This window comes from Calidris pugnax, unplaced genomic scaffold (assembly GCF_001431845.1).
Source record: "Calidris pugnax isolate Ruff unplaced genomic scaffold, ASM143184v1 scaffold102, whole genome shotgun sequence".
Classification (NCBI taxonomy): Eukaryota; Metazoa; Chordata; class Aves; order Charadriiformes; family Scolopacidae; genus Calidris; species Calidris pugnax.
In genome coordinates, this window is record NW_015090846.1 from 1,896,752 (window position 1) to 1,922,156 (window position 25,405).

General features: G+C 45.3%; 1 protein-coding gene across 1 annotated transcript in view; it reads left to right on the forward strand.

The window, feature by feature from the left end:
* Positions 1 to 25,405, forward strand: part of CFAP77 (cilia and flagella associated protein 77) — a 63,925-nt gene that overhangs the window by 25,613 nt on the left and 12,907 nt on the right. The window contains exons 2-3 of the mRNA XM_014942792.1: positions 13,070 to 13,169; positions 13,733 to 13,958. Coding sequence (XP_014798278.1) covers positions 13,070 to 13,169; positions 13,733 to 13,958 — 326 coding nt within the window. The remainder of the gene's footprint in view (positions 1 to 13,069; positions 13,170 to 13,732; positions 13,959 to 25,405) is intronic.

A 25,405-nucleotide genomic window follows, 5' to 3' on the forward strand; every position in this document is an offset into this window, starting at 1 on the left:
GTGTTATAATGAGGAATTTGTAATAACGAGAGTGTTGTGTGTTAGACTAACTATGAAGCTAACAGAAAAGAAGACTTCTGTGAACAGCAGTGTTTGTGTGATGTATGGTAATATTTTTCCTCAGTGCATTACAAAAGAAAAAAGCAAGATAAAAATATCTTCCATTTTCTCCCTAATTTGTAGTTTTCTGGTGTTAGCAAGGCTTATAAGACACATGCTCCCAATTAGCTGCTCCTCTTAATTTAAATGCTTCATAAATTATCTCCTGCGCTTGTGGATTATCACTTCATAATGCGAGTTAGCATTTAAATAAATAGCTGCGATGTAGGAAATTAGAGAGGTTTACAGTCTGAGGCAGCAGCATAATGAAGGAAAATACCACAGCAGCTGAACAGGGGTTGGGAGAGATGTGATGAGACAGAGATATTTTTTTTTCCCTTTACCTTTTAGCAGCCAAATTTGGACTGCAGCAGGGAAAATATGGGTCAGAACTCCAGCAGAGCAGGAGCCTTTTGTAATGGCTGAGCACGAAGAGAACATAGAGAATTCTTAAGCACGTAAAACATCTGATTTAGCAAATATGATGCAATTATGAAGTGACTTTTTTGAGCCAACTCTTGCTTGCCTCACAAGGTAGCCCCTTTGAAAGCAATTGGGCTACTCGTGTACGTCACCTGAGCAGTATCTGACCCCTTATGTTCCAGCCTTTCAAAAAAATACAGGACTGGAGAGAAAAACAATAGAACAAAGCAGAGCTGAAATCGTATCAAGAAGATTTGGTGGAGAAAGCAATGAGGGAGTCAGATGTAGAATTATGGGGAATTTTAGAAATATATATATATTGCAAAGATAATGAGCATTAATTTGTAAGCCAGATAACTTCTGCCATGTTTTTAGCACCATTAATGAGATCAACCCATAGGCGATGACAGTTTTTAACCACTGGCAGCAACCTCCCAGTGCTATTTCAGCCCAGTTGCACAATTATTGTCATAAATGTAGAAAATTAGGAAAGCAGGGTAGGGAAAAACCTCACGACAACTCCTTGGGGGACTAAGACTCTCTCCAGTGCTTGCTGGTCTTGCCTTTAGTGTCACTGCTGCTTTTTCTGCCAGAGGAGAAAACTCTGGGCAAGATCTTGCCGGCAGTCAATCACACTTGACTGCCATTGACTTCTTGGGGAGCCAAAGACATAGAGGGACTTGTGGGTTCAGGACCCTCTGATGTTTGTCTTGCAGAGAGCCCAAGGTTGAGCACAGCAGCTCTTGGGGACGTTCAGCTATTACAGCTCCCTGCTTGCTCACACACCGAAGTCCCAACGTGTCAAAATCATGGATATGTTTTCAAGAACACATGAAAATCATAGAAGCCTTGACAGCCTTGACCAAAGTCCAGCCTTAGGCAGGAGTAAAGTTATTAGTTACCTTATTTCCCAGAGAAAGTCTGACACATTAGGATTTCACAGTAACTGGCTGTAAGTGTAATGGGCAGGGTGTGATTTCGCTCACTAGGTTTTGCAGTTAAATTTCAGCATGTGGAATACATTTTGCTGTAGGACAGAGCAAATGATTCGGGCAGAATCTTGCATTAGCACAAGACCCTCTTGTGCTTAATGGGAGTTCTGTCTAACTGACAGCACAATTTGGGTCTTCATTGTATTTAATACACTTCAAGAGCGGTGGTCAAATTGTCTCATCATTTACATCCATACAACCCTGCTAATCCCAGGAGAACTGCAGAGAGGAAGCTCAGGACAACCTATAGCTGACTCAATTTTATCTGCTTAGCACCTTCCAGTTAATTTTTCTAACTATGTCCTCCAGAACGCTCTAGGTTACAATCCCAGGTCTTCCCAGGTCGATAGGGCTGAACATGGGTAACTGGACTGAAATCTGCTGGAAGGAGATTTCTGCCTGGACACCTCAGGACACACTGATGGAGTCTGTAGCTCTTGCTTGAATAAGATGCAGTTCACCCTGAAGAGAGTTCAAGTCAGCACAGCAGGATCCCTGTTTTATCCTATAATTTTACGTTCCTAGTGTTTAGAAAGTGAAAAAGATACTCATCCCACTCCAATCAACATCTGAAAGGTTACAGGAGCTTCTCCAAGTTTCCAGGCAGTAAAAGAAAGGCTCTGTGGGTCAAACTGTACCCCATGCTCACAGCTCTGTAATGGCTCTGTCCCCTGTGGCATATTTGCTGGAGTATGAGATGTTCCTAGTGTTTAGAAAGTGAAAAAGATGCTCATCCCACTCCAACCAACGTCTGAAAGGTTACAGGAGCTTCTCCAAGTTTCCAGGCAGTAAAAGAAAGGCTCTGTGGGTCAAACTGTACCCCATGCTCACAGCTCTGTAATGGCTCTGTCCCCTGTGGCATATTTGCTGGAGTATGAGGACACAGAAACCAACCCTTCTGTCCCAGCTCCAAAGGCTCTTCAGGTCTAAGGAAAACCCAGCAGATGTGTTGGGTGCTGAATGGAGGACACAGGACTGGAAGCCCTGAGACTAGATTCCTTTAGGGAGATGGTGCCACTTTTTACAGAATCACCTTTTCTTCTAAAAGGGCATTTTAAATAATAAAATTGGAAGCTGCAGCATATCTTTCCAACTGATCTACTAATCATATTTCTTCAAATTTTATATCCCTGACCCTTGTAAAGGGATTGCAAGGAAGGCGTTTTTTAAGCTGCATTTTAATAAGTCAATATGAAAGCTCAAAATTATTTAAAGCTTCTTAAATAGGATTATATTTGATTTCTGGTGGGAATAGTGAGGGATAGTCTACTAAAGACGTTCTGTCCTGGTGAGGTTTTATTACATTAAAGAAACAGCATCCTTTTTAACAGCAAAAACTTTTACCTATTCTCTAATGAAAATGGAGATTATTCTGTACATGAGGTGACTGAAGCTGGTAAGTTCCCGCATCTGTGATCAGAGATTAGAGTTTCTCCTTGAGTGAAAGCTGAGACATTCCTGAACTAGAGGTTTGCCCAAATTTAACAAGTTGTCTGTTATAGTGAAGTATTTGAATATTTTGTTCAAGGAGGTACCACAAGTGTATTGACTTCAGGCAGATTCCGCTGTGATATAACAGGTAGCTCTCAAGGCAGCCAGTATCTCATTTGCAGCCAGGGATTGAATTTGGCCCTGAAAATCAGAGGTTTATGCCACTGTGGAAATATTTTGCTATATGGGGAATGTGGCCATACTCAGCCTACTTGAAAAAGCCCAAAGTTGAATTCTCACTTGCATTCAACTACTTTTATGTCATTGTGGCTTATATGAATGCTATGCTGGCAGCATTTAGCCTAATATGTTTTATAGTGCCCCAAGAAATTCAGGAGGAGGGAATTAAAACTACCTGTGTGGAGCTGAAGGAGTCAGCAGCAAGTTACAGGGTGTGAACAGCAGCTTCACTTAGTTGAGTTGTGCTGGACATAATCTGGGGCAACATCTGGCCTTGAGAACATAAGGGGATTTTTCTTGAAGTAGCAGATGGGGGGTTTATAGAACAGATATTACTAAGGATGAAGCACAGAGAAAAAGTCATAACTGCTGGAAGGCAACAAATTTTTTTGTTTTTTTTTTTTTCTAACGTGTCAAAATCATGGATATGTTTTCAAGAACACATGAAAATCATAGAAGCCTTGACAGCCTTGACCAAAGTCCAGCCTTAGGCAGGAGTAAAGTTATTAGTTACCTTATTTCCCAGAGAAAGTCTGACACATTAGGATTTCACAGTAACTGGCTGTAAGTGTAATGGGCAGGGTGTGATTTCGCTCACTAGGTTTTGCAGTTAAATTTCAGCATGTGGAATACATTTTGCTGTAGGACAGAGCAAATGATTCGGGCAGAATCTTGCATTAGCACAAGACCCTCTTGTGCTTAATGGGAGTTCTGTCTAACTGACAGCACAATTTGGGTCTTCATTGTATTTAATACACTTCAAGAGCGGTGGTCAAATTGTCTCATCATTTACATCCATACAACCCTGCTAATCCCAGGAGAACTGCAGAGAGGAAGCTCAGGACAACCTATAGCTGACTCAATTTTCTCTGCTTAGCACCTTCCAGTTAATTTTTCTAACTATGTCCTCCAGAACGCTCTAGGTTACAATCCCAGGTCTTCCCAGGTCGATAGGGCTGAACATGGGTAACTGGACTGAAATCTGCTGGAAGGAGATTTCTGCCTGGACACCTCAGGACACACTGATGGAGTCTGTAGCTCTTGCTTGAATAAGATGCAGTTCACCCTGAAGAGAGTTCAAGTCAGCACAGCAGGATCCCTGTTTTATCCTATAATTTTACGTTCCTAGTGTTTAGAAAGTGAAAAAGATACTCATCCCACTCCAATCAACATCTGAAAGGTTACAGGAGCTTCTCCAAGTTTCCAGGCAGTAAAAGAAAGGCTCTGTGGGTCAAACTGTACCCCATGCTCACAGCTCTGTAATGGCTCTGTCCCCTGTGGCATATTTGCTGGAGTATGAGGACACAGAAACCAACCCTTCTGTCCCAGCTCCAAAGGCTCTTCAGGTCTAAGGAAAACCCAGCAGATGTGTTGGGTGCTGAATGGAGGACACAGGACTGGAAGCCCTGAGACTAGATTCCTTTAGGGAGATGGTGCCACTTTTTACAGAATCACCTTTTCTTCTAAAAGGGCATTTTAAATAATAAAATTGGAAGCTGCAGCATATATCTTTCCAACTGATCTACTAATCATATTTCTTCAAATTTTATATCCCTGACCCTTGTAAAGGGATTGCAAGGAAGGCGTTTTTTAAGCTGCATTTTAATAAGTCAATATGAAAGCTCAAAATTATTTAAAGCTTCTTAAATAGGATTATATTTGATTTCTGGTGGGAATAGTGAGGGATAGTCTACTAAAGACGTTCTGTCCTGGTGAGGTTTTATTACATTAAAGAAACAGCATCCTTTTTAACAGCAAAAACTTTTACCTATTCTCTAATGAAAATGGAGATTATTCTGTACATGAGGTGACTGAAGCTGGTAAGTTCCCGCATCCGTGATCAGAGATTAGAGTTTCTCCTTGAGTGAAAGCTGAGACATTCCTGAACTAGAGGTTTGCCCAAATTTAACAAGTTGTCTGTTATAGTGAAGTATTTGAATATTTTGTTCAAGGAGGTACCACAAGTGTATTGACTTCAGGCAGATTCCGCTGTGATATAACAGGTAGCTCTCAAGGCAGCCAGTATCTCATTTGCAGCCAGGGATTGAATTTGGCCCTGAAAATCAGAGGTTTATGCCACTGTGGAAATATTTTGCTATATGGGGAATGTGGCCATACTCAGCCTACTTGAAAAAGCCCAAAGTTGAATTCTCACTTGCATTCAACTACTTTTATGTCATTGTGGCTTATATGAATGCTATGCTGGCAGCATTTAGCCTAATATGTTTTATAGTGCCCCAAGAAATTCAGGAGGAGGGAATTAAAACTACCTGTGTGGAGCTGAAGGAGTCAGCAGCAAGTCACAGGGTGTGAACAGCAGCTTCACTTAGTTGAGTTGTGCTGGACATAATCTGGGGCAACATCTGGCCTTGAGAACATAAGGGGATTTTTCTTGAAGTAGCAGATGGGGGGTTTATAGAACAGATATTACTAAGGATGAAGCACAGAGAAAAAGTCATAACTGCTGGAAGGCAACAAATTTTTTTGTTTTTTTTTTTTTCTCCAAAGTGGTGTCCCATCTCTTTAACATTTGGAGAATGTTCTCTCTCAGTCCTCAAATGACCCACATCCTGCTCTCAGCTAAAGCTCAGTGCTCCCACTGAACCCAATGGACACTCAGCACAAAAGCGTTCCCTCACAGAATCTGCAACGCAGCAGATATCCCCGAGGCTGTGATTCTGAGGGAAATGACAGCCCCACTACACCCTTGCCAGCCATGCTCTGGGGGCCCCACATCTCTCTGGGGAGTCAAATTAAAGATAGTCCCCAAAGCTCCTGCTGCATTGAAGTCAGGATTATTCCACTGATTTCCCCACTCTGATCTGTCCATACACACCTCCATTTTCTCCCTGAGGTGGCCTGTAGGGAAAGCAAGGACTCAGGGATGTCTCTCTCCATTCAGCTGCTCCAGGGACACTTCACACTGTACCAAACCTTTCTGCTGCTGTCCCTGCGTGTCCTCAAATCTCTCCTATGCTCATTCCACCTTAGAGGCAAATGGTGATTGTAGCTTAAGAAAGATCAGGTGCTGGTAAGACCTCAGTCTAGTGACAGCTGTAAACTGCACCCATCTTCATTTAGCCCAAATAGCCCATCCTTCCTACCAGGGGCTTTGTCTTATGACTACGGACCACTCTGCTTCTTTGGGGCTTGCAGGCAAGTGGAGGCTGAGGTGAACTTCACAAGCTGTGACACCCACTATAGAAAGACATACTCTTCTTTGACCTCCAAGGCTGGCATGAAACCTTACACAGGCACAAATTTATCTTAAAGTCAGCAGCAGATCTAACAGAGCAGGAGAAGATCATTTTCAATATTTCCATCTCAATTATAGTCAAAAACCTCAGTGAGTCTCAGCCTGTGGGGCTGTACCTGGGCTGCCTGCTCCCAGCGTCGAGACTGTCGGCAGAATCAGCAGAAATAGCACAACTGTGCAAGGTGGTGGTGATTTATCAACGCTGAAGTAATTCAAACTGACATGGAGGCACTGAGGAGGAGCTCAGGGTCCAGCAGGTGCCCCCAAAGACCCAAGAGTTATATGGTGCCACACACCAAAAGAGGCAGACTTGGGATCTGATTCCCTAGCAAAGAGCATCTTTTTTTTTTTTCCCAAGGCCACTTTCAAACAGCAGAAAGAAGCAGCCTTGTTACAGAGAAAGGCAATTGTAACAGTTGTGATACCCTACTGCTAAAATTGTCCCTCTAAACAGCACGTTCTCTTCTGACTCATTAAAGAGTGACTAGTGTTTCAGAGTCCTGGAATTTTGGGGCAAACAAGATTTTTCGACAGAAAACTAAAAGGTGAATACAGCCACGAAGACAAATGCAAGTCTTGTGTACGCAAATACTTTCATATCTGTCTGGCCCTTTAAAACCAAAATGATAGAGTTCATTTGCATTTAGATCTCTTTGGCTCCCTCTTTTCATCTAAAGACAAATCCTCACAAAGGCTGCTTAATTAGACCAAATTAGATTTCCACCTAGTGGCTTGTCATTCATTAGAAAATGCTGTTCTTTTTTTCTGTTTTGGTAATTATAGGCTGGTCTCACAGTGTTCACTTCAGGCTCAAAGTATGACTTGCATTCATGATTTTGTGCAGATGAGAGGAAAATTATTCAGTCGCATCAAGTCTGCCCATTTTACAAGTTGGATAAAGATCATCGCTGGAGTCTTTTATGTAATGGGGTATACTCTTTCTTAAGTCTTTAATGATTAATTGTAATAGCGTATCTCATGGCAATTTTCAAGACTAAAAGCTAAGTACAAACAGTTCGCACGCGAAGCTACTGTACCAGATAGTGGGTGGCTTTCCTTAGATAGAGGTTTCTGTGTGGGGAACCTGGGTGCGTGGCCCTTGGTTGTTGATGTTATGGCCCCACCGTGATCAGAGAAGGTGGAAGGGGAGGGTGGTGTCTGGGCTTGGGTAGGTACCTGGGTTGGAAATGTCCTCTGCCTTATCTAACTGCTGTATCTACCCCAGCGAGGGGGACGCTCATGTCCTTGCAGTCCTCTGCTGCTGGCATTAAGCAAAACGTAGCTTCTAGAGGGGAAAATCTTTCATATAGACCTGACGCTCAAAAGTTTCTAGCTTATCTAACTGCTGTACCTACCCCAGCGAGGGGGACACTCGTGTCCTTGCAGTCCTCTGCTGCTGGCATTAAGCAAAACGTAGCTTCTAGAGGGGAAAATCTTTCATATAGACCTGACGCTCAAAAGTTTCTAGCTGATAAGGCTACAGCTCCCAGCACAGGTCAGTCAGGAGCAGAGATTTGTGCAGAACGCGTGTGTCAGCGTGACCCAGAGTTTGCCCAACCATCACCCATTTCTCTGGCAGACTCTCCCACTGCTGTGGAACACACTAATAATTTGGTCTACCACTCTGCAGACCGAGTGGAACAGAATCCTCTTTTCTCCCCAATCCAAACTCCATTCCCTTTGCTCTCCCGCTTGGGCACATAATTCCCTGCCTCAGTTTCCCCACTATTACAGCTCAGTGGCGTGTTTTGAAGTTTCACAAAGCAGAGCCAGGTTTTGTGGTCCTTCATCAAGCAAAACTTCCTTTGATTTTGACCTTTAATGTTTATGAAAAGCTTCAAAGATAACTGCCAACTTATTATTAATAATCATCAGGGAAGTGGAAGTTACAAGCGGTTAGTGGCAGGCAGCCCAGCAGCCCCTGCTAGGATTTCTTCTGCGTTAACAAATCCAGATTTTTCAGGTGTCTTATTCTAAACGTTCTTGTTTTCCTAACCATTTTTCGTGAGAGAGGGAAAGTAAGTTTTTCCCTCCACCTTTAAAAAAAAAAAAAAAAAAAAAAATCTGATCAAATTTGCCTTTCTCAAAACACTGAACATTCCCTTTCTCATCTACCTAAACCTGATGTTGAGTTACTGTCCCCCAGAGGCTTTCAGTAGCTCAGTTCTGATGTATCCCTGCACTTTGTAGCTCACTGCCTTCTTAGAGTGTAATCAAACATCAAGCTAAGTAGCAAATAAATCTCCCGATCTCATAAGCTGCACAGCAAGATCATGTAAATGCAAATGAAGGGCTTGATTTCAAGCTGTCGCGGGGGGAAGGAGGGAAAAATGCTGGGCCTTGTCACCGCAATCACTTCACTCTGCAAGTGCAGTAAATCTGCAATAATAATAGTAATGGCAGCGTGACGGGAGGCTTTACTGTACAAGGGGGTGTAATGAAAAGGGGAACAGAAGGCAGGGAAGGAAGCAGGGCCTGGCGGGCTGAAAATACACCAGTGCAGGGTTTGCAGGCGTCCACAGAGCTGAGCCATCGAGGAGGGGATGGGGCAGCCCTGGCTGAGTCAGAGCAGAGAGGATTCGTGGATTTGCCCAGCATCCCCTCCCAGTGAAGGGCTGCCTTGATGCAGGGATTAAAAATCCATGCCTCCATCTCTCGCTGTTCCTCTCTGCAACAGACACGTCTCCTGCCCCTCCCGCAGTCTCAGTCATCTTCAGAAAATTGATGCAATGTGTGTCGACGGGCCATAAATACCAGGGGATGACACACAAATAAGTCTTGCAACAAAACCTGGAATCCTTAAAGGTTTTGTACTTCCTTACACGTCTTCAACACGCCCACCTCTTACAGACAGACCCATTTCTGAGCCTTTCTCTTCCTTCACAGCAAACATTTTCCAACACCATTAGACACTCAAATACAAATCCAGGGCTCAAACCTGGAACTGCAGAAATCAGAAACTACCTGGCAAAGGCCGGGGAGCTCAATACACCCAACACCACTTGCTCTTCAGCCAACCAGGGTATTCCCCCTGATAAAACACACCCACTGCTGTGGCCAAGTCCAAGTGTGACACCCTCCAAACCCAGCTCAGACACACCTGGTTCAACCATGAAAATTATCATGCCCAAGGGGAAAGAATGCATTAGCTGAGTCCTTAAAGACAGTTTGAGAGCGCAAACAAAGCCTCAGCACACATCTCTGCAGCCCTGGGAGGAGGCGATGATCTCTGCAGGATGCTCTGGGAATGCTTCAGGAAAAAGTCTAGAGTTGCCTGTTCTGAACAGGCTGGGTAAACAGTATTTAAGATGCCGGATTTTTCTCACTGAGGTCGTAAAGGGAGAAAACTTGCAGAAGGTACCCAGAGAAAATTAGGACCGCCTGGGATGCAGAGAGAGACGGTTTTAATTAGAGCCAAGAGGTGGGAAATAAGGCAGAGAAATGACATCTTAATGAGGTTTAATGAAGTTGTCTGCTGATGGGCACAGCTGTCAGACAGATCTGTATTCCAGCCAAGCAGCTTTGTGACAGGCTAAACCTGAACACAGGAAACGGTGCCGGAGCTGGGGAAGAAAAAAGGACCCTCTGCAGCAACTTTGGCTCGCTCTCCCCACAGCATTATGACACAGCACACCTACAGAGCCCCAGGACAAACAAATGAAACCAGCCCAGGAGGTTGCATCAGCATTTTGCTAATTTATGAATGAGAAAGGCTGTAATCTTGGATTACACTGAGCAAGATTCATTCCTGCTACCTCCTTCCCATTCTTTGCTTTCGTGGGTAAAAGATGTTGGCAGGCAACCAGAGTCCTCTGAGTCCATTGATTTTCTTCAGGCACAGGTTCTCTCCATGTTCAACATATTGGACCAGATTTTTTTTTTTTAATTAATTATCCAGCACCTTCAGCTTTATTTATTCAGTGCAAAGTGACTGTAAAATGCCACCTGATCATAAAAAGAAAGAGTACACCCTCAGTTTGCAATGGAGTAAATACCCAACTCTGTTAGCTTCAGGTGTTCTACCAAAGGGAATCTTTAAATCCTGGAATTTCTTCCATTCTACACAGTTCTGCATTCAAAGGTCTGGAAGCGGCTTTGCCACAGGTTACAAACCTCTCTCTTTTCCCTCAGTTTCTCAGCAAATTTCTCCCATCTGCCACACCTTTGCCATCATAGCACATTTCTGACCTCACTTGGCTGATCCAGTGTCAGAACACGATCCCTGGAAAAAGCCTTTTCTCATGCACGTGAGGAATGTTACACCATTTCCCTTGGATACCAGTGACAACTCATCTAAAAATAACTAGCGTACAAATGCCCGTAAACACAGGAGAAATAGATCAGCAATGAAAGCTACTTTATCATCCCTGGCACTGGTTTATAGGCTTTGCGCGAGCTCCCTAACTCACACACAGCATGCACATATGGTTTAGCACTGCCGTGTGATACTTTAGTTGTGATAGCACTAAAAACCCCACACTCTGTCCCATCCTTCCCAGTCCTGGACACATCTGCAAGGGACAGTCCCTTTCTCTGCTAGAGGGTCACAGGAGGGGGCTGGAGAAGGCAGCCGTGTCCCACACAGGTTGTATGGGGTAGCTGAGTCCGATGCTTTCAAAAAGGTCTGTTTGCAACAAAAGATCTGTAGCTTCACACAGAACAAGGGAGCCTGGTGGGGTTTTCAAGCCTATCAATTCCAGAAAATTCATTTTCTGGTGAACTTGTGTTCCTGAGAGTCATGGGAATCTCACACCTGCTTTATAGCACCACAAATGCATGGATTTAACGGGGCCAAGACGAAGCACTTCCCTCCCAGACCTGGGAAGCAAGATCCTGGATTTATTGAAAGCAGCACTGTACAGGCTTGCAGACCCCATGATCCCAATGATCCCAGACTGGCAAAGCTGGTGGTCAGGACCTGCAGAGGAGCAGAGTTGTCACAATACAGACAAGTGGCTCAAGCAAGCAGGCACAATCCTACCCCCGGACATGCTGGTGAGGAGCCCTGTGCCACAGCCTCTGTGTGCTTTTAAGTGTTTATGTAGTTGCATAGAGAGAAACTGCACTGAGAAACGCTGAACTGAATGCACTAAAAATGGCAAAAAAGTTTAAATAATTATGAGCAAATTCTAGAGGCCTCAATGCAGAGCCCTCTGGAAAGGAGCCTAATTTGGGCAGGGGTTATTAAACCTCCCTCCCTAGGCAAAACTGGCTCAGCAAGAGTTTTGCCTGAGCTGAGCCTGATGCAGAACAGCTCAAGCTGTTCAGCAGCATCACCCACGCTTGGTGAGTACCATTTAACAGCACATTGGAAAAGGGCCGCCAGGCTGGCAGCATACAGGAGAGCCGTGGCTACTCCAAGGCCCTGGCCATGGTTTGCACAGCACTGGCTGGGAGCAGAAAGTAAATTTGGGTTAGAATGGTGCTTCTATACAAGCAGTTCTAGTAAGCAGTGTCACTTATCAACTGCTGTACAGCCTCAGCCTGCCATAGCAGCAAGTCGGAGGTGGTTCATTTTCAATCTCACTGTCTTCACTAGGACCCTTCAGCCTCTTATGACCCAGAGAGTGTTCACTCTGGAGTGTAATAACAGCCATTTCAATGCCAATGTTCAATGATTCACCCATAAGAAGCGCTAGAGCAGGATTTCAGCACTTCTATTCTCCCAACAAGACCTGCCAACACCAACAACTTCCCCACCTTCCCCACCACCTTTCCCATGGAAAATAACCTGTCCCAAAGCACCCAAAACGTGCCTCAGAGCTCCAGGAGGCTTGTTGTCTGACCCTGCTCCAGCTTCTCCTAGCAGGAACACACAGACCCAGGCTGCCAGGCTCTCTTCCCTTCCCTCCTCCGCCACCTCCCTTTCAAGCAGCAATAAGGTTTCAAGACACACACATCCTGCAGTGACTTCACCATGGAGATGGGAGGGTAGAGACAAAGGGGTGAGGGGAGGTCAGTTAATCCCACAGACACCACTGGGCTGGGACACACATGAGCTGGGGAAGAGTTCATTCTGAAACTAAATAAAAATGAGGTTATTGAGCTCAAGTTGTCTTTTCTGTGCTATAAACCCAGGCTCTGAACCCCCTTCTTCACCCCCCCCATCCTCCCCCTGCAGCATGCCTTGTGTCTTAATTATTCCCAGTCGGGAGTGATGACATGTTTGTGCTTGGGGAAGTTTGTGCCAGTTTCCTAGAAGGGTGCACAGCTTGGAAATGAAATAACAAAGGAAAGTTAAGACTAACTGCAGAGTGTCCCCAGCAGACAGCACAGCTGGGCATCCCAACCAAAGGAGAAATTAACTAAACAAGGCTTCAAGTCCATATATATTGAGTCAGGATCCCTATTTCCAGCAAGGCTAGGTCACTTTATGACTCAGGTGAAAACTTGTGTGAAGTTCAGCATCCCCTAGGCTTCAGCTCTGGTGAAGCCTCATGGCTGTGAGTCCTCCTTTTGCACCATCACACTCATTTGTGTCCAGCCAGTGGGATTCAAACCCGTGCCAAGTGGAGCTAAAACCAGTCCTGATTCTTGTGCCACGTTCTGTTATAAATTTTTATTTTCAGGAGCTTTAACTTGTCAGGAAAGATTCTTACACTTCTCCTTTAACTTCACTCTTTTGCAGCCAGAACTGGGGAGGCCCCAGAGAAACTGCTACACCCTGCCAGGCTTTGATTTTGCGTACGGGCTGTACATCCCGAGGACAGATGGAGGAGTCCCTGAAGGTATAACACCACCACTAAAATACAGACCTGCAGCAAAGTCCTAACACTAATAGGGACTCTCCTCTCCTTCCCAGCGCTCTTCAATACTTCTCATGGAGCTGGGATCTGAAGAACTCTAACATTCACCCTCTTCCATTAATATCACTTAAATTCCTTGGTGACTAGTAAGGTTTATCTCATATTGGAAACTTTTATAGGATCACAAGAAGCCCAAACAGCAGGGGGCATGGCACCTGCAAAGGGTAATAGATGTGGCCACTTTCATAACTTTTAGAGCTCCTACTTTGTGCTCTCAGGGGCAATCTCCCTGTGAAATCAGACTTGCTGAGCAAGTCAGGGTGGAGGGTGAGGAAACATCCCATTCAGACAGGAGATGTGCCCATAGGAAATGCAGTGGGATAGGATACAAAGTCCACTCCACAGTGAAGCCATGGCAATGTGCATACAAGCCACTCAACACCCTTGTGACCAGTTCACAACCATCAGCCTGCCTTCCCAAACAGGAGTTACTCGAGATGCCTGATCTTTTTCTCTTTGCTTCTCCTGTTTTCTCCCATCTCCAGCAATAGGCCACTGGAACACAGTAAAGCCCAGGACTTCAGTTCGGAAGATGCCCCGAGACTTCATCACCATGAACCGTGGTGCTCTGAAGGCCGGTTATACCACAGCCCATGAGTATAATTTGTACTACAAGGCCAAGGACATTCGGCAAAAAGATGATGAATACAGTCGCTTCAAGAGAAGTCCTCCTAATGTACCTGCAGACTTCACTTACGGCATCCCAACACGGTAAGGGGGAAGGGCTTGGGGCCCTTCTCAGGATGAGATGGTCCCTTCCTACACTCACACCTGCATCACCCCCACATCTCAGCTAGCAAAGTTCCCAAAACAGAAGTCTCCCAAACCTGGACATGCTGCAACTCAATCACAGCATCCCTTCTGTGTCTGGCTGCACCTGTGTGTCAGATAAACAAATATCTAAACCTAATCTAAATGCCACAACACATCCCCATCACACCTCTGGCACTAAAGGCTTAGAACCACTTAAATATACGTTCAATACCAATTCTTTAACTTAAAGAAACATGAAGAGTTGTGAGCCAGAGTAATGGCTTCCCAGGGTCAGAAAATCAGAGCAACAGCATTTCTACCTGTTTGCACTGGCTGAAATACTCTGGTGCAGTTAAGAATCCGTTGAAGTTCTTTATCCTGCTCTCTCTGACTTGTTGGTTCATCTCCCTGCATTGGGCAGAAACTGGTAGTACAGCAGGACAGAGGCAAAGCTTTTCTTTGCTCTCTCTTCTGCTTTCTTGGGCTCCCTCCCAAGGGCTGGAGGGGAGCTGGAACCTGCTGCTTCCCCAACAACCCCTCTAGAAGGGCACAACCCTGCCCATTCATCCCTTGCAACGCAGCAGGATGTTTAAGGCTTCACACTGAGTTAGGTCTTTTGCATCTCAGCGTCTTCCAAAATATTTTTATAAAGCATCCAGCCTATGTAAGGTTCAAACAGGTACAGCGTTTAGAAGTGACCCATGTAACGTCCCCCTCTCATACCAGCTTCCAACTGCTTGCTGTGGTGATTTCTCACGGGGAATTGTGCAACAGGGAGTCTGTAGGGGAGAGCATCAGCACCTTCCTTAGGCTGACTCCTGTGTCCTTCTGCTGCCTGTCCTCCTCGGGAGCACGAGGGAGGCTGGAGGGCACCACAATGTGGAAGAGCCAGCGTGAGTCCAGTACAAACAAGTGCTCAAAGCCTCTGAAAGGGGCTCTACTGCTGCTGCTGGAGCACGGAGGGTTTTCTTGCTCTGTGCAGGTCTGGACCAGACATTAGGTTTCATTTTAAGGGCTGGATAATAATCACTACCAGAAAAATAACAGCCACAAATTCTAGAGAAAAGACATGATGAACGGCACTGTGTATTTTACGTGATAGTAAATGGGCTTTGCATATGCAAATTGAATGGATTTTAAAATGGTATTTAATGACAATTTTCGTAGCAGACATTAACATTAATTGCATCAAAATGAAAATGTAGCATTAGCTTGCTGTTAGCTGCAAATGCCCCAGCTATAAAGCTTTATCTTTATCAGTATCAGCCCTCACCGATGTGACAGGGCTGCTCTGCAAATTGCAGGCAAAAGGGCTTTTATGTGGCAAAAGTATCCCCCAATGTAGACAAAAATCAACATCAATTTTGCTTTATTTCTTCATAAACGGAGGTTAAATGGCTGCCTGTAAGAAGTCTAGGCACGTTTCAAAAGTTTTAAGGAAAATCCGCAGACCTCACAACAGCAGAAGTAGTGGGAAAGGGCTTTTAATTTAAAGTTATTATTGTACAACTTGCCTGCCCCTTAATAGCTACCTTTTATGCAGACTGATTGTATTTATCCCTTTACTTTAAAAGCACGTTATAGACAAAATCAAATTACCAGGGATTACCAAGGAGTTGTTACAGCAATTTCAGTAAAAGTGGGAATTTAACACACTTTTCCATGCCTGGTAAGTTAAGGATACCAGCTTCGGTGAGCACTCCCCAGTCCAAGCCTGGTCCTAGTCACAGCTGACCAGGTCCAGCAAGACTTGCCCTGTTAAAAACAACGTGGTTGTTAATGGGTTTAAGTTTTCTGCTTTTGGACTCCAAGCACTGTACAACTGTGTTCTTGGTGCTGCTAATTGGGAAGGCACTCACAACTAAGACACACGCTTGTCTGGGGACGGAAGAAAACGGTGGCATTGGTCTTTTTCCATGACTCTAAGCTCTTGCTTGCCTTTAGAAATGTCCACTTTGATAAACACCTCTGGTGCAGTGAAGTTTTTCCACAAGAACAGAGCGTGAATGCCATTCTGGCCCAGCACAGACAGCACAACTGAGAAGACCAGAGAGCAAAGTGCCTTCCCCTGTGTGCCATTCCAGCCCAAGGCACAGCACAGACAGCACGGCTGAGAAGACCAGAGAGCAAAGTGCCTTCCCATCGCCCTGGAAGTTGCTGCAGCCACCCTGTCTGAGGATGGCAATGCTGTGGGACAATCCCCAGAGCACCAATGCAACCCCTGCCAGTCTGCACCCTGCTCTTCTGCACAGCTGGGATTGCAGCTGGGGCCAGCACGGAGCCTCGGGGCTGGCTGCCTCCCCGGGAACCACAACACAGGGCGTTATAAGCCCAGGCAGCTCAGCAGATCTCACAAAAACATATTTGTGGTCTTGCAGCTGCCAGGGAGTAACGTGCAGGGGGCTTCTCAGCCCTGGCAACGTATCTCCAGCCCCTTCTCAGGGCTGCGCTGCTAAAGGCATCTGTCTCCTAAAGACACCAAGGTCAGGAGTTCTCCCCAGGCTCACAAGTACGAGCTCCCCTGGATCATCCCAAATAGAAATGAACACAAGTGCTGTGGTTGCTATTAGTGCCTTATTAATCACGCCCTGGCCCTGCTGTTCCCTCCAGCGCGGCAGATCGCTTGTGTCTCTCTGCTTTCCGCTCAGGGTGGACGTGTGCTGCATGGAGCATTTCACAAGGCAGCCTCAGACACTGGAGTGAGCTTTCTGAAGCTTTGAGGCCTCTTTCCTTTCCTGGGATATTTACCTTCAAAGGTCACCCATACCCCTTCTCTTAATTCCCTGCGGGCATCTTCCAGGGGAGAGAAGCAGCTCTGCTTTTTTTTTTTTGCTGATTCCCCCTCATTCTCTCCCTCCCTTTTCCCACAGAAATGTTTGCTACGAATCATGTGGCCAGCTTTGTTGTGAGAGTCATAAAAAGGACATTTTTCATCTCTCCTTTTTCCTGCTCTCGCTCCCTTCTCTCTGGCAGTATCAGACAGAGATTTATTCCCTCCCTGATGCCTCTGGCATTCGGAGCTGGGAGGGGTCAGGGGAGGCACTGATGGGACGATAATAGATAATACAGTGGTTCCCCAGAGTCTTGTCCGGCTCCGTAGCCGATCCATCAGCAGGCAGTGCTCGTGCCAAGGTCAGCGGTAACGAGGATGTGGTAGGGTCCCAGCCTCCCCCATGGGGCATCCTCCAGTCAGGCTCCCCCGATTCCCCGCTCTGGCTTCTGATCTCTACAAGAGCTGCCTTGTACAAGCCACAATTTGCAAAGGAGCACGTGTCTGCTGAGCGCAGGCGCCGGGGTAATGACCACGTTACGGTGTACGCACGCTCAGCTTCACCTGCCCCAGCCCTCAGCCCCACCACAAACAGGTCTACAGGTTTTATTTCAAAGAAAATGCCCATCACTGACAATACCTCCCCTCCAGGAGCTAAATCCATCCCATCCTCCTGCTTTGTGTATGACATTACATAGCTGTAAGACGTGTGTGGATTAGGGTTGCTGTCCTCCTGGGCCCAAGTTCTACCTCCTTTCATTTAAAAGAACCCCACAACACAGTGCTACCATAGGTGTAAGCAGGTGTATCCGACCCCCATACTCTTTACATAATAATAACCCTGATTTACAAGGGGGGGGGATGCAGGGCACTGAGTGGGCTGAGTTCTGATGATACTGAAGATGTAAAGACACAGAGGATCCGTGAAGACCTCCAGGATCTTCACTGGTGTCAATACAACTTGGTATTCAAGGTGCATTTGGAAACCTCGATAGATGTCCAGACCTGCATTTGTCATCCTAACCAGCTTTTCTGATCGAAGTTCACTGTGCACTGAAATTAGCAGACATTAAATGATCACTTTTGGAACACAGAAGTAAGCACAAAGATAGGGATGCTGTCTACAGCTAAATTTTAGACTATATTGATTTGCACAAGGTCACACAAGGAGTTTGAAGCCAGAACACACCAGCACGCAGTTGGTGCCCCGAGCACAAGCTTTCTCCCCAGGAGCAGTGCAGAGTGCATCCTCAGCAGGAACACACTGTCCAGCATTTCCAGGGCTGCTTTTTGAGAACAGCTTTCATTTGCCTCTTAGTAGTGCAAGTTCCCTAATTCTGCATACTGTGTCCAAGAACATATTCCTGGACGCAAGGACCTCACAGACGTGCCATTCTCTGCCATCCTACACCTGTACCTCCTTCAAACCCTGCGTGGCCGTAACCCTGCCTCTGACGTGCTGCCATCCACTTGGCAGTTGGCCTGTAGGTTGGGCTGACCTTGGGTGTGCTGGCAGGATTTCCCTGGCACTCTGTCATCCCCACGTCTCCTGCCGGGTCTCCCCTACCGTCTGCCTTCACTTCAACTGTCCCTTTCCTGAATTTTACATCCCATTTTCCTTCTGACTTCATCGCTTCCTAACATTCCACATCCCATTCTCTAAAACTGGTCTTAATCTTTTGCAGCTGCTTTCACCATGTTCCTGCAGCAGCCTCACCTCTCTAAAGCATTTGGTCACTGCCATCTCTCTTCATCAAATTGTTAGGATTGGCCAGGGACATCAGTTATAAAGAAAAAAAGAGGTACTTGATATCATTTGCAATAGTCCTAATTGACAATTGGTCTCACTGGCCTTCAGCAGCTCAGCTGTTGCCTTGACTATCCCTGCAGCTTCCTGGCTTAACTGACTGCTCTGTCCTTAGCTTTCACCTTCCCCGAGAAGGGAGGTTTCAACACTCATGCTTCTCCTTTCTGAGTGGTGTTTCCACCCAAAGTGTCCATGATGTTTGCATGCAGCCAAAATAAAGTTTAGAAAGCCACTCAAAGAAGTGTTTCCAGCATCTGTTTGGCACAGAGTGTGCACTGGTAGGTTTATTTTTGAGACACTTAAAGAAGACTTCAGGTCATTAAAAAAAAAGCTAATATATATTTACAGCTATAGACCAGCTGCAAAGATGTTAAAGAAAGGACACTGAAGACCAGAGGGTGTTCCTGGAAAGAACCCACCAGGAAAAGCTAGACAAGCGAGAAAGATCAATATTACAGCCAACCCACATCGGATCCATGATCACTGGAAGCCAACCAAATAACAAGAGCACAAAGCCACAAAAATCCAAAAGATTGGAGCAAACAAAAGTTTTAGGAAAAAATATCTAAGCACTCAGAAAACAAATTAGGAAAATGTAACAGTGGCTGAAACCACTGTCAGGCTGAAGGCACCGGAAAAATGCAACCAAGTTAAAAAATATAGGACTCCCGTCAGTTCAGGTAATTGCATATTCTATCCAGTTCCACAGCGAAAGGCACTTTGTGTTTCTGCCACCCTTCTCACATCGCTACGATAAGAATTTCTATTTCAAGAATCATTTTCTTCTACTGGAGACGTTCCAGGCTGGATACATGTGCTCACAGCGCTGTGTGTACATCAGCTACCGCAGAGCTCCCAGCCCTGTCCGCCTGGATACGGCTGCCTTGTGCCCGGGAGGCTGCAGCATCTGGTTGGGCAAAGACCTGTTACCCCCTTCAAAAAGTCCCAAGTGCACCGTGAAGATACTGGTTCTCCTTCAGTTTGGCTGCTTACTGCAGTTGTAACAGTTTCTGACTACTTCAGGCTCTTGGATTAAGAGAAAATAAACAGCCAAGCCATGGTTTGGCATAATGTTCAGGTCCTGCACATCAGCCACAGAGCTGGGAAAAAGAAAAAAAAGATCTAAAGAATAGAGATTTAGATCCCTTATTACCAATGGCATTACACTGAATAGGAAAGTAATTTACTTTCTTACAGAGACTGGCTGTTGTCTGTGGATTTATCTCCAGTCATTACAGCTGGCTAAAAAAATTCCTACCAAAACTTTTACCATCTGAAACTACTTCTTACCACAAATGGACTTTTTTCGCTTGCAAACTTCTGCTTTTACAGTGTGTGCAATGAAAAGCTTGAGTCAGAGGAAAATAACCACAGAATCCTTTGTGTGAAAGCAAAGCTTTCCAGCCCTCATTGACATCTTTTCCTTTCAAACAAGGTGATGTTCCCACCCAGCCAGAGAGATTCAAGCATGGGATGGAGGTCAAGGGGAAGACCTTGCTCTTTGATTCGTTTGGTTGGTTTTTTCTCAGTGTTGTGGGGATTTTTTTCTTGGTTTTTTTACTCATCAGGATGTTTTGCATTTGTGTTTGGTTGTTTTTTTTCTCAGTGTTGTGGGGATTTTTTTTCTTGGTTTTTTTTACTCATCAGGATGTTTTGCATTTGTTGATGGCTGCAGACTGAGCACTGTTCACTCTCAGCTGTGGATTGAGACCTCCAGGCAGAATAGCTCTGCCCCATGATCATGTCCCACCTGAGTTTCTCACAGGGTAACAGTGGATTTCCAGTCACTAGACATATGCTTTGAAGACAAATATAAATAATCTTCAATTAAGTCAGCCAAAGGATATCTCCAACCCAAAAATCAATGCTAGTACACAAATTCCAGCTTGTGAAGCCAGGTATTTAATGGGTAAGAGCTGGCTTGGTATCTTCACTGCAAGACACGTGTTTCCATGTGTGCATTTAGGACCGTTCCAAGTATACATCTCACTCTGGGCCTGGGAGGGAATAGTAAAGCAAATTGGTTCTCTTGTAACCATGTGTGCTCCTAAGTACAGCTATGAGCATCTGATAAATCTTTTAAAGTGCGTGTTTACAATGGATTTTATTCTTTTTACTGTTCTATACATACGAGCCCTCTGAGCAAAATAACAGATCCTCTGACACTTAGAAGGAGCCACTGCCTCATTGGCTGCCCACAGTGAAATAATTTATATTGTTATATCCTCACCCAAATTACAAGGACTGTAAAGAAGCTTCAGAAATTCAGAGTAATCAGTGCTTCGATGGCACAGATCCTGCAGCTGCCACGCGGGTGAAAGACCCACTATTTCAACTGAGAGTTTTTCCAGCCCAAAGACTGCAAAAAAAATTGGTCCCCGAGTGTTTTCTACCAATTTTTCTCTTGTTATTTTCTTCAGTGGTTAATGGAAAGCGAGGACAAGTGGAGATCATTTAAAAATGATCTTTCAGGTCCCTGCATGGGTTTATTGCCAGGACCTATTTAGAGGACCATAAAGCTGTAAGAGGCCTATAACTTTACCGTATAGTCCACACGCTTCTTAGGAAAATGAAGAGCCTTTCTGTTCACACCCTGCTTGTTTTGCCACCTCTCCCTCCCCTTACAAACACAGCACACACGTGTGGGGACTGCCGGCACCGCTAATTGAATTCACTCTTGTGAAAGCGCTAACAAATTGTAAGTGACCTTTTATACAAATTTCAAAGTCAAGAATTCGCCACTAACTGCACATCCCTCTTCTGCCATTCACTGTTATGCAAAACCCACAAACAATTAAAAGAAATAACGAAGAGCCCAGCGGCCCTCTTTCCTAATTAGCTGCAGGAGGCATTGCTGGGGAGTGTGGCTAAGTGCTTCAATTACCTCGGCCCTCCTTGCTGCCCTTGTTAGAAGAGACAGGTCCACTGGCCAAAGGGGAACAATTAAGGGAAGGCAGAGCCAGGCAGTTTGCAGGGGGATGCCGGGGCCGTGCTGGCTCTCGCACGAGGGCCAGAGCTGTAATCATGCCCCAGATTCCTGCTGGGCTACACAGAGACAAATTAATGGTAGATAGATTGCTAGCTCTAGCCCATCAGTAACGAGGGAGGAAGGGAGACAATATAGCAGTACAAGGGAGCCGTAATCAGAGTTTTCCTGTGCTATCAGCCCCCTTTCAGGGCAGAGGGACCTGAGCATTAATGTCTTGCTGCTGCTCCAAGGCCCCGAGCAGAATCACAGACCCCAGTTTGTGCTTTATTTGCTGAAGATAATCTGCACTGGCTGCACTGGGGAGTCCCACATTCCAGATGTGGGACTTTCCATGCTGAAAACCCAACTGGTTCCCAGTAAGAAACCAGCCTGAGGTGGTGGGAGCTGGTTTGGCTGCTCCAGCAAGGGGAAGATGTCTATATGGACACTACTGCCCCAAAACAAATCCTTCACATCGTGAAGCACACAAGAAAGGGGTACAAAGGTGGTGCCCCTTGCAGCAGTCTCCTCCGTGGACTGAAGACCCCAAAGACAATCCTGGCTGTGCAACAGAAGCAGGTCATCTGAGCAGGAAGGACATCAGCAAGGACTTGGTTGGACTTGCTCTGAAAGGTCTTTTCCAACCTCAATGATTCCACGATTAAACTCCCCAGGAACCTCACTAACCTTTCAAGAAAGGGTTAAAGTTTCAGGGTAGGCAGTGGTGTTGCCACACAGGTTTAGTATCACAACTGGGAAAAAATAAAAAGTTCCATTCTATGATTTATCTGTTGCAGAAACACCCACGCAGGGCCAGATCCTGCTGCCATTGAGATCAGAGCAGTGTTTTTGGCACAGCCCAAACAGCTGCAGAGCTGCAGGGGAATCGATGCCTGTGTATGTGTCCTCTGCTCCCTCTCTCTGCTCCCCACCACAGCCCATCCTCACCAGCAGCAGGAAGAGAAGCTGTCTGCACTGGCTGGAGACCTACCTGGAAAATCCAAGGGTTGAAGTTTGCACTAAAATATTTACAAGCCCCTGCGCTTTTGAATTATACAAGAAAAAGGCAATCACAAGTCAAGTTTTTACCCTTTTACAACAGAACTTACCAATCAAATTGATTGCACCTTTTAAGCTGGTATAAACCCCCTTCCTGAGCAAAGTCCTTTGTATCCACTTTTGCCAAGTACCTTTTTTTCAGTTGCTATATAAACCTTTGAAAATAAGTTTGAGGGGAGACTGACAACCTTGAAACCTCAAGAGCGGCATGGCATTGACGGGTGCTGCTCCCTGAGCCAAATATTATAGATAGATTTTAATTTCATTTTACAAAATAGCTGTCTCCAGTGGAAGAAGCATCAAGAGCTAAATGAGGACCCATCTTGAGCTGAATCACGTTGAACAGACCTCGGCACTGTCATTGATTTTCTGGGAAGAAAAAAAACGCCTCTGGCTACTAAACCAAATTAGTAGTCACTGATGACCAATTATTTTGCCCCACTGTGAACGGAGAGGCGTACTAAAATTCCAGTTTGTCAGACCCAAGGCTCTCTTCTCAAACACCTTTCAACAAGCGTGTACCAAAAGTCCCTCAGATGGTTCTGACGCCTTCCCGTTTTCGGCAACTTCTCCTTCTCCAAAGTTTTAATGAGCTGCTGCTCTGAGGATGGCCTGCCAGAAAGGGAGCCCTGCCCAGCTCGGTGGAGCACTATTTGGCACGGCACAAATCACAGCTGTCAGAATTTATACACACATACACAAAAAAAGTGTCAGCCTAATGTTTGCAAATTATAATTACCATTTCTCTTGCATGTCCCTGGTGCCTTCATTTTAGATAAATCCCAGCTCTGAGGTATCAGCTGCAAAGCACTGAAGGCTCATATTGAATAGAATAGATTTAGCTAGTTTGTAGCTCATTTAAGGCCTACACTGTTTTATTTTAATATTGTTAATACTTTATTATACTTTTTAACATTGTTTTCACAGTAAAATAGCCTATTAGGAGGCTGCAGCTTCTTTTGCAAGCAATTTCTGGCAGACTAGCACACCACATTGTATAACCAAGTTAGCAGGTGCTTGTCATTTCAGTTGAAAATAGGTCTGTACCCTGACTCTTGAAAGTAAATTAGAGAGAGAGTCTATTAAAGAGACAGGAACTGTTTCAGGGATAATAGTTTTGAAAATGTGCACAGATAAATTTTAAAATATTTAGGAAATGTCAGCATTAGAAGTGGCTCCAACTATTTGACTATAAAAGGAAGAAGCTGATTATTTTTATGCCACAATTATAAATAATTTGTTACATCCTATTAGAACTTCTTTCCCTTCCCTTTCTGTGGCAGGGTGCTTGTGCCAAAACAAGGAGATCTGAGTTACTCTGAACAAGATGGATTTTAATCAGCAATAAGTGTTTTCAGCGGATGCTTCCCCCACTCTCCCCACAGCTGACAACAGCAAAACCCTCCCAGTTCAGAGGGGTGACATCTGGGCAGGGTGACAAAAGCAAACAGAACACACAAACCGTTCCTTCCTGTCCTTCCTCCCAGTTCAGAGGGGTGACACCTGGGCAGGTGACAAAAGGAAACAGAACACACAAACCGTTCCTTCCTGTCCTTAACAAACACTAAGGTGAGAGGACATTTGCCCAAAGGCCAGCTGCAAGTGAGAAATCCTGTCACACTGCCCAGCAGCACTGATATTGGGGCCAAAATTCCCCATCCACTCCAGCGAGATCACTGTTTGACCCACAAAGAAAAAGGCCACCTCACTTAAATTCCTCCAGTACCTTTAGTCAAAGAAGTGTTACCTGATATCCCCTGCTCTTCCCCACGTTCTCAGTATTACTCCCAAAGGAGGCAGGAAGAGCCAGACAAAGCCTCACGTCCTACAGCCCCACCAGAGCCTACGTGTATAACTAAGGACACGAGTCATTCCCATCCATTTCAAAGAGGCAGTTCATGCGTGTATTATTCCAGGCGTGATTCTATACTTTGCTGGATCAGGACTTAAATGCGATTAATCACACGGCAGGGAAGGATCTCTGAAGAGCATCAACCCAAATGTGTCCTTTCAAGCATTTACTTACAAGCCAGCTGTGGACTAATCAGTCACCAACTGGCTGGTCCACTGGAGATGGTAAAAGTCACCTCCATAGAGATGTGAAAACACACTCAGCTACCACAAAAATCAATAATCAAACACTACACACAAAGGCTCAGTGTTTTCCTGCATCCCTCCCTGCTATTCCTGCACACTGGGAAAGCTCCTGCCTTGGAGAACAAAGAGACATGGGCCAAGGAAACAAGCCCACGTGCAAGGCTCACCATGTGCTTGTGCCAGGACAACCAAAGTTTACACCAGGCAATGAGACTGGAGACTCACCCAGACAATAAGACACAACTGCAGGTTTGCCACATCATTTATCCCTTGTAACACCTAATCCCTTGTATTACACCTAGCTCTCATCAGGGTTAAATGCCAAACTGGAAGGAAAGCAGTGGGGAGAAGAGGGGAAGACAAAGGGTAAATGTTAGTTGTCCCCTTTGGCACAGGGTGTCTTGAGATAACAGTCTGGAGCATCCCAGCTGATTTGTAAGGAAAGCCTTGAAAAGCCCTGCAGCATGTGATCTATGAAACAGGAGGTCTGCAGAAGGATGTCTCCTCTCACATGAATGCCCCCTTGGGATGTATATTGCTGCCTCGCACATCTAGCATCATTAGAAAACACAACCATAGATTAGGCTGTTTTGAAGCATGTGGTGTGCAATAATTAAGTAATAAAAGTCACCACAGGGGTGAAGGAAGAAGAAACAGAAGAGTTACTATTTGCATACACGCTGCTGGCGCCCTCCGTGATCGTC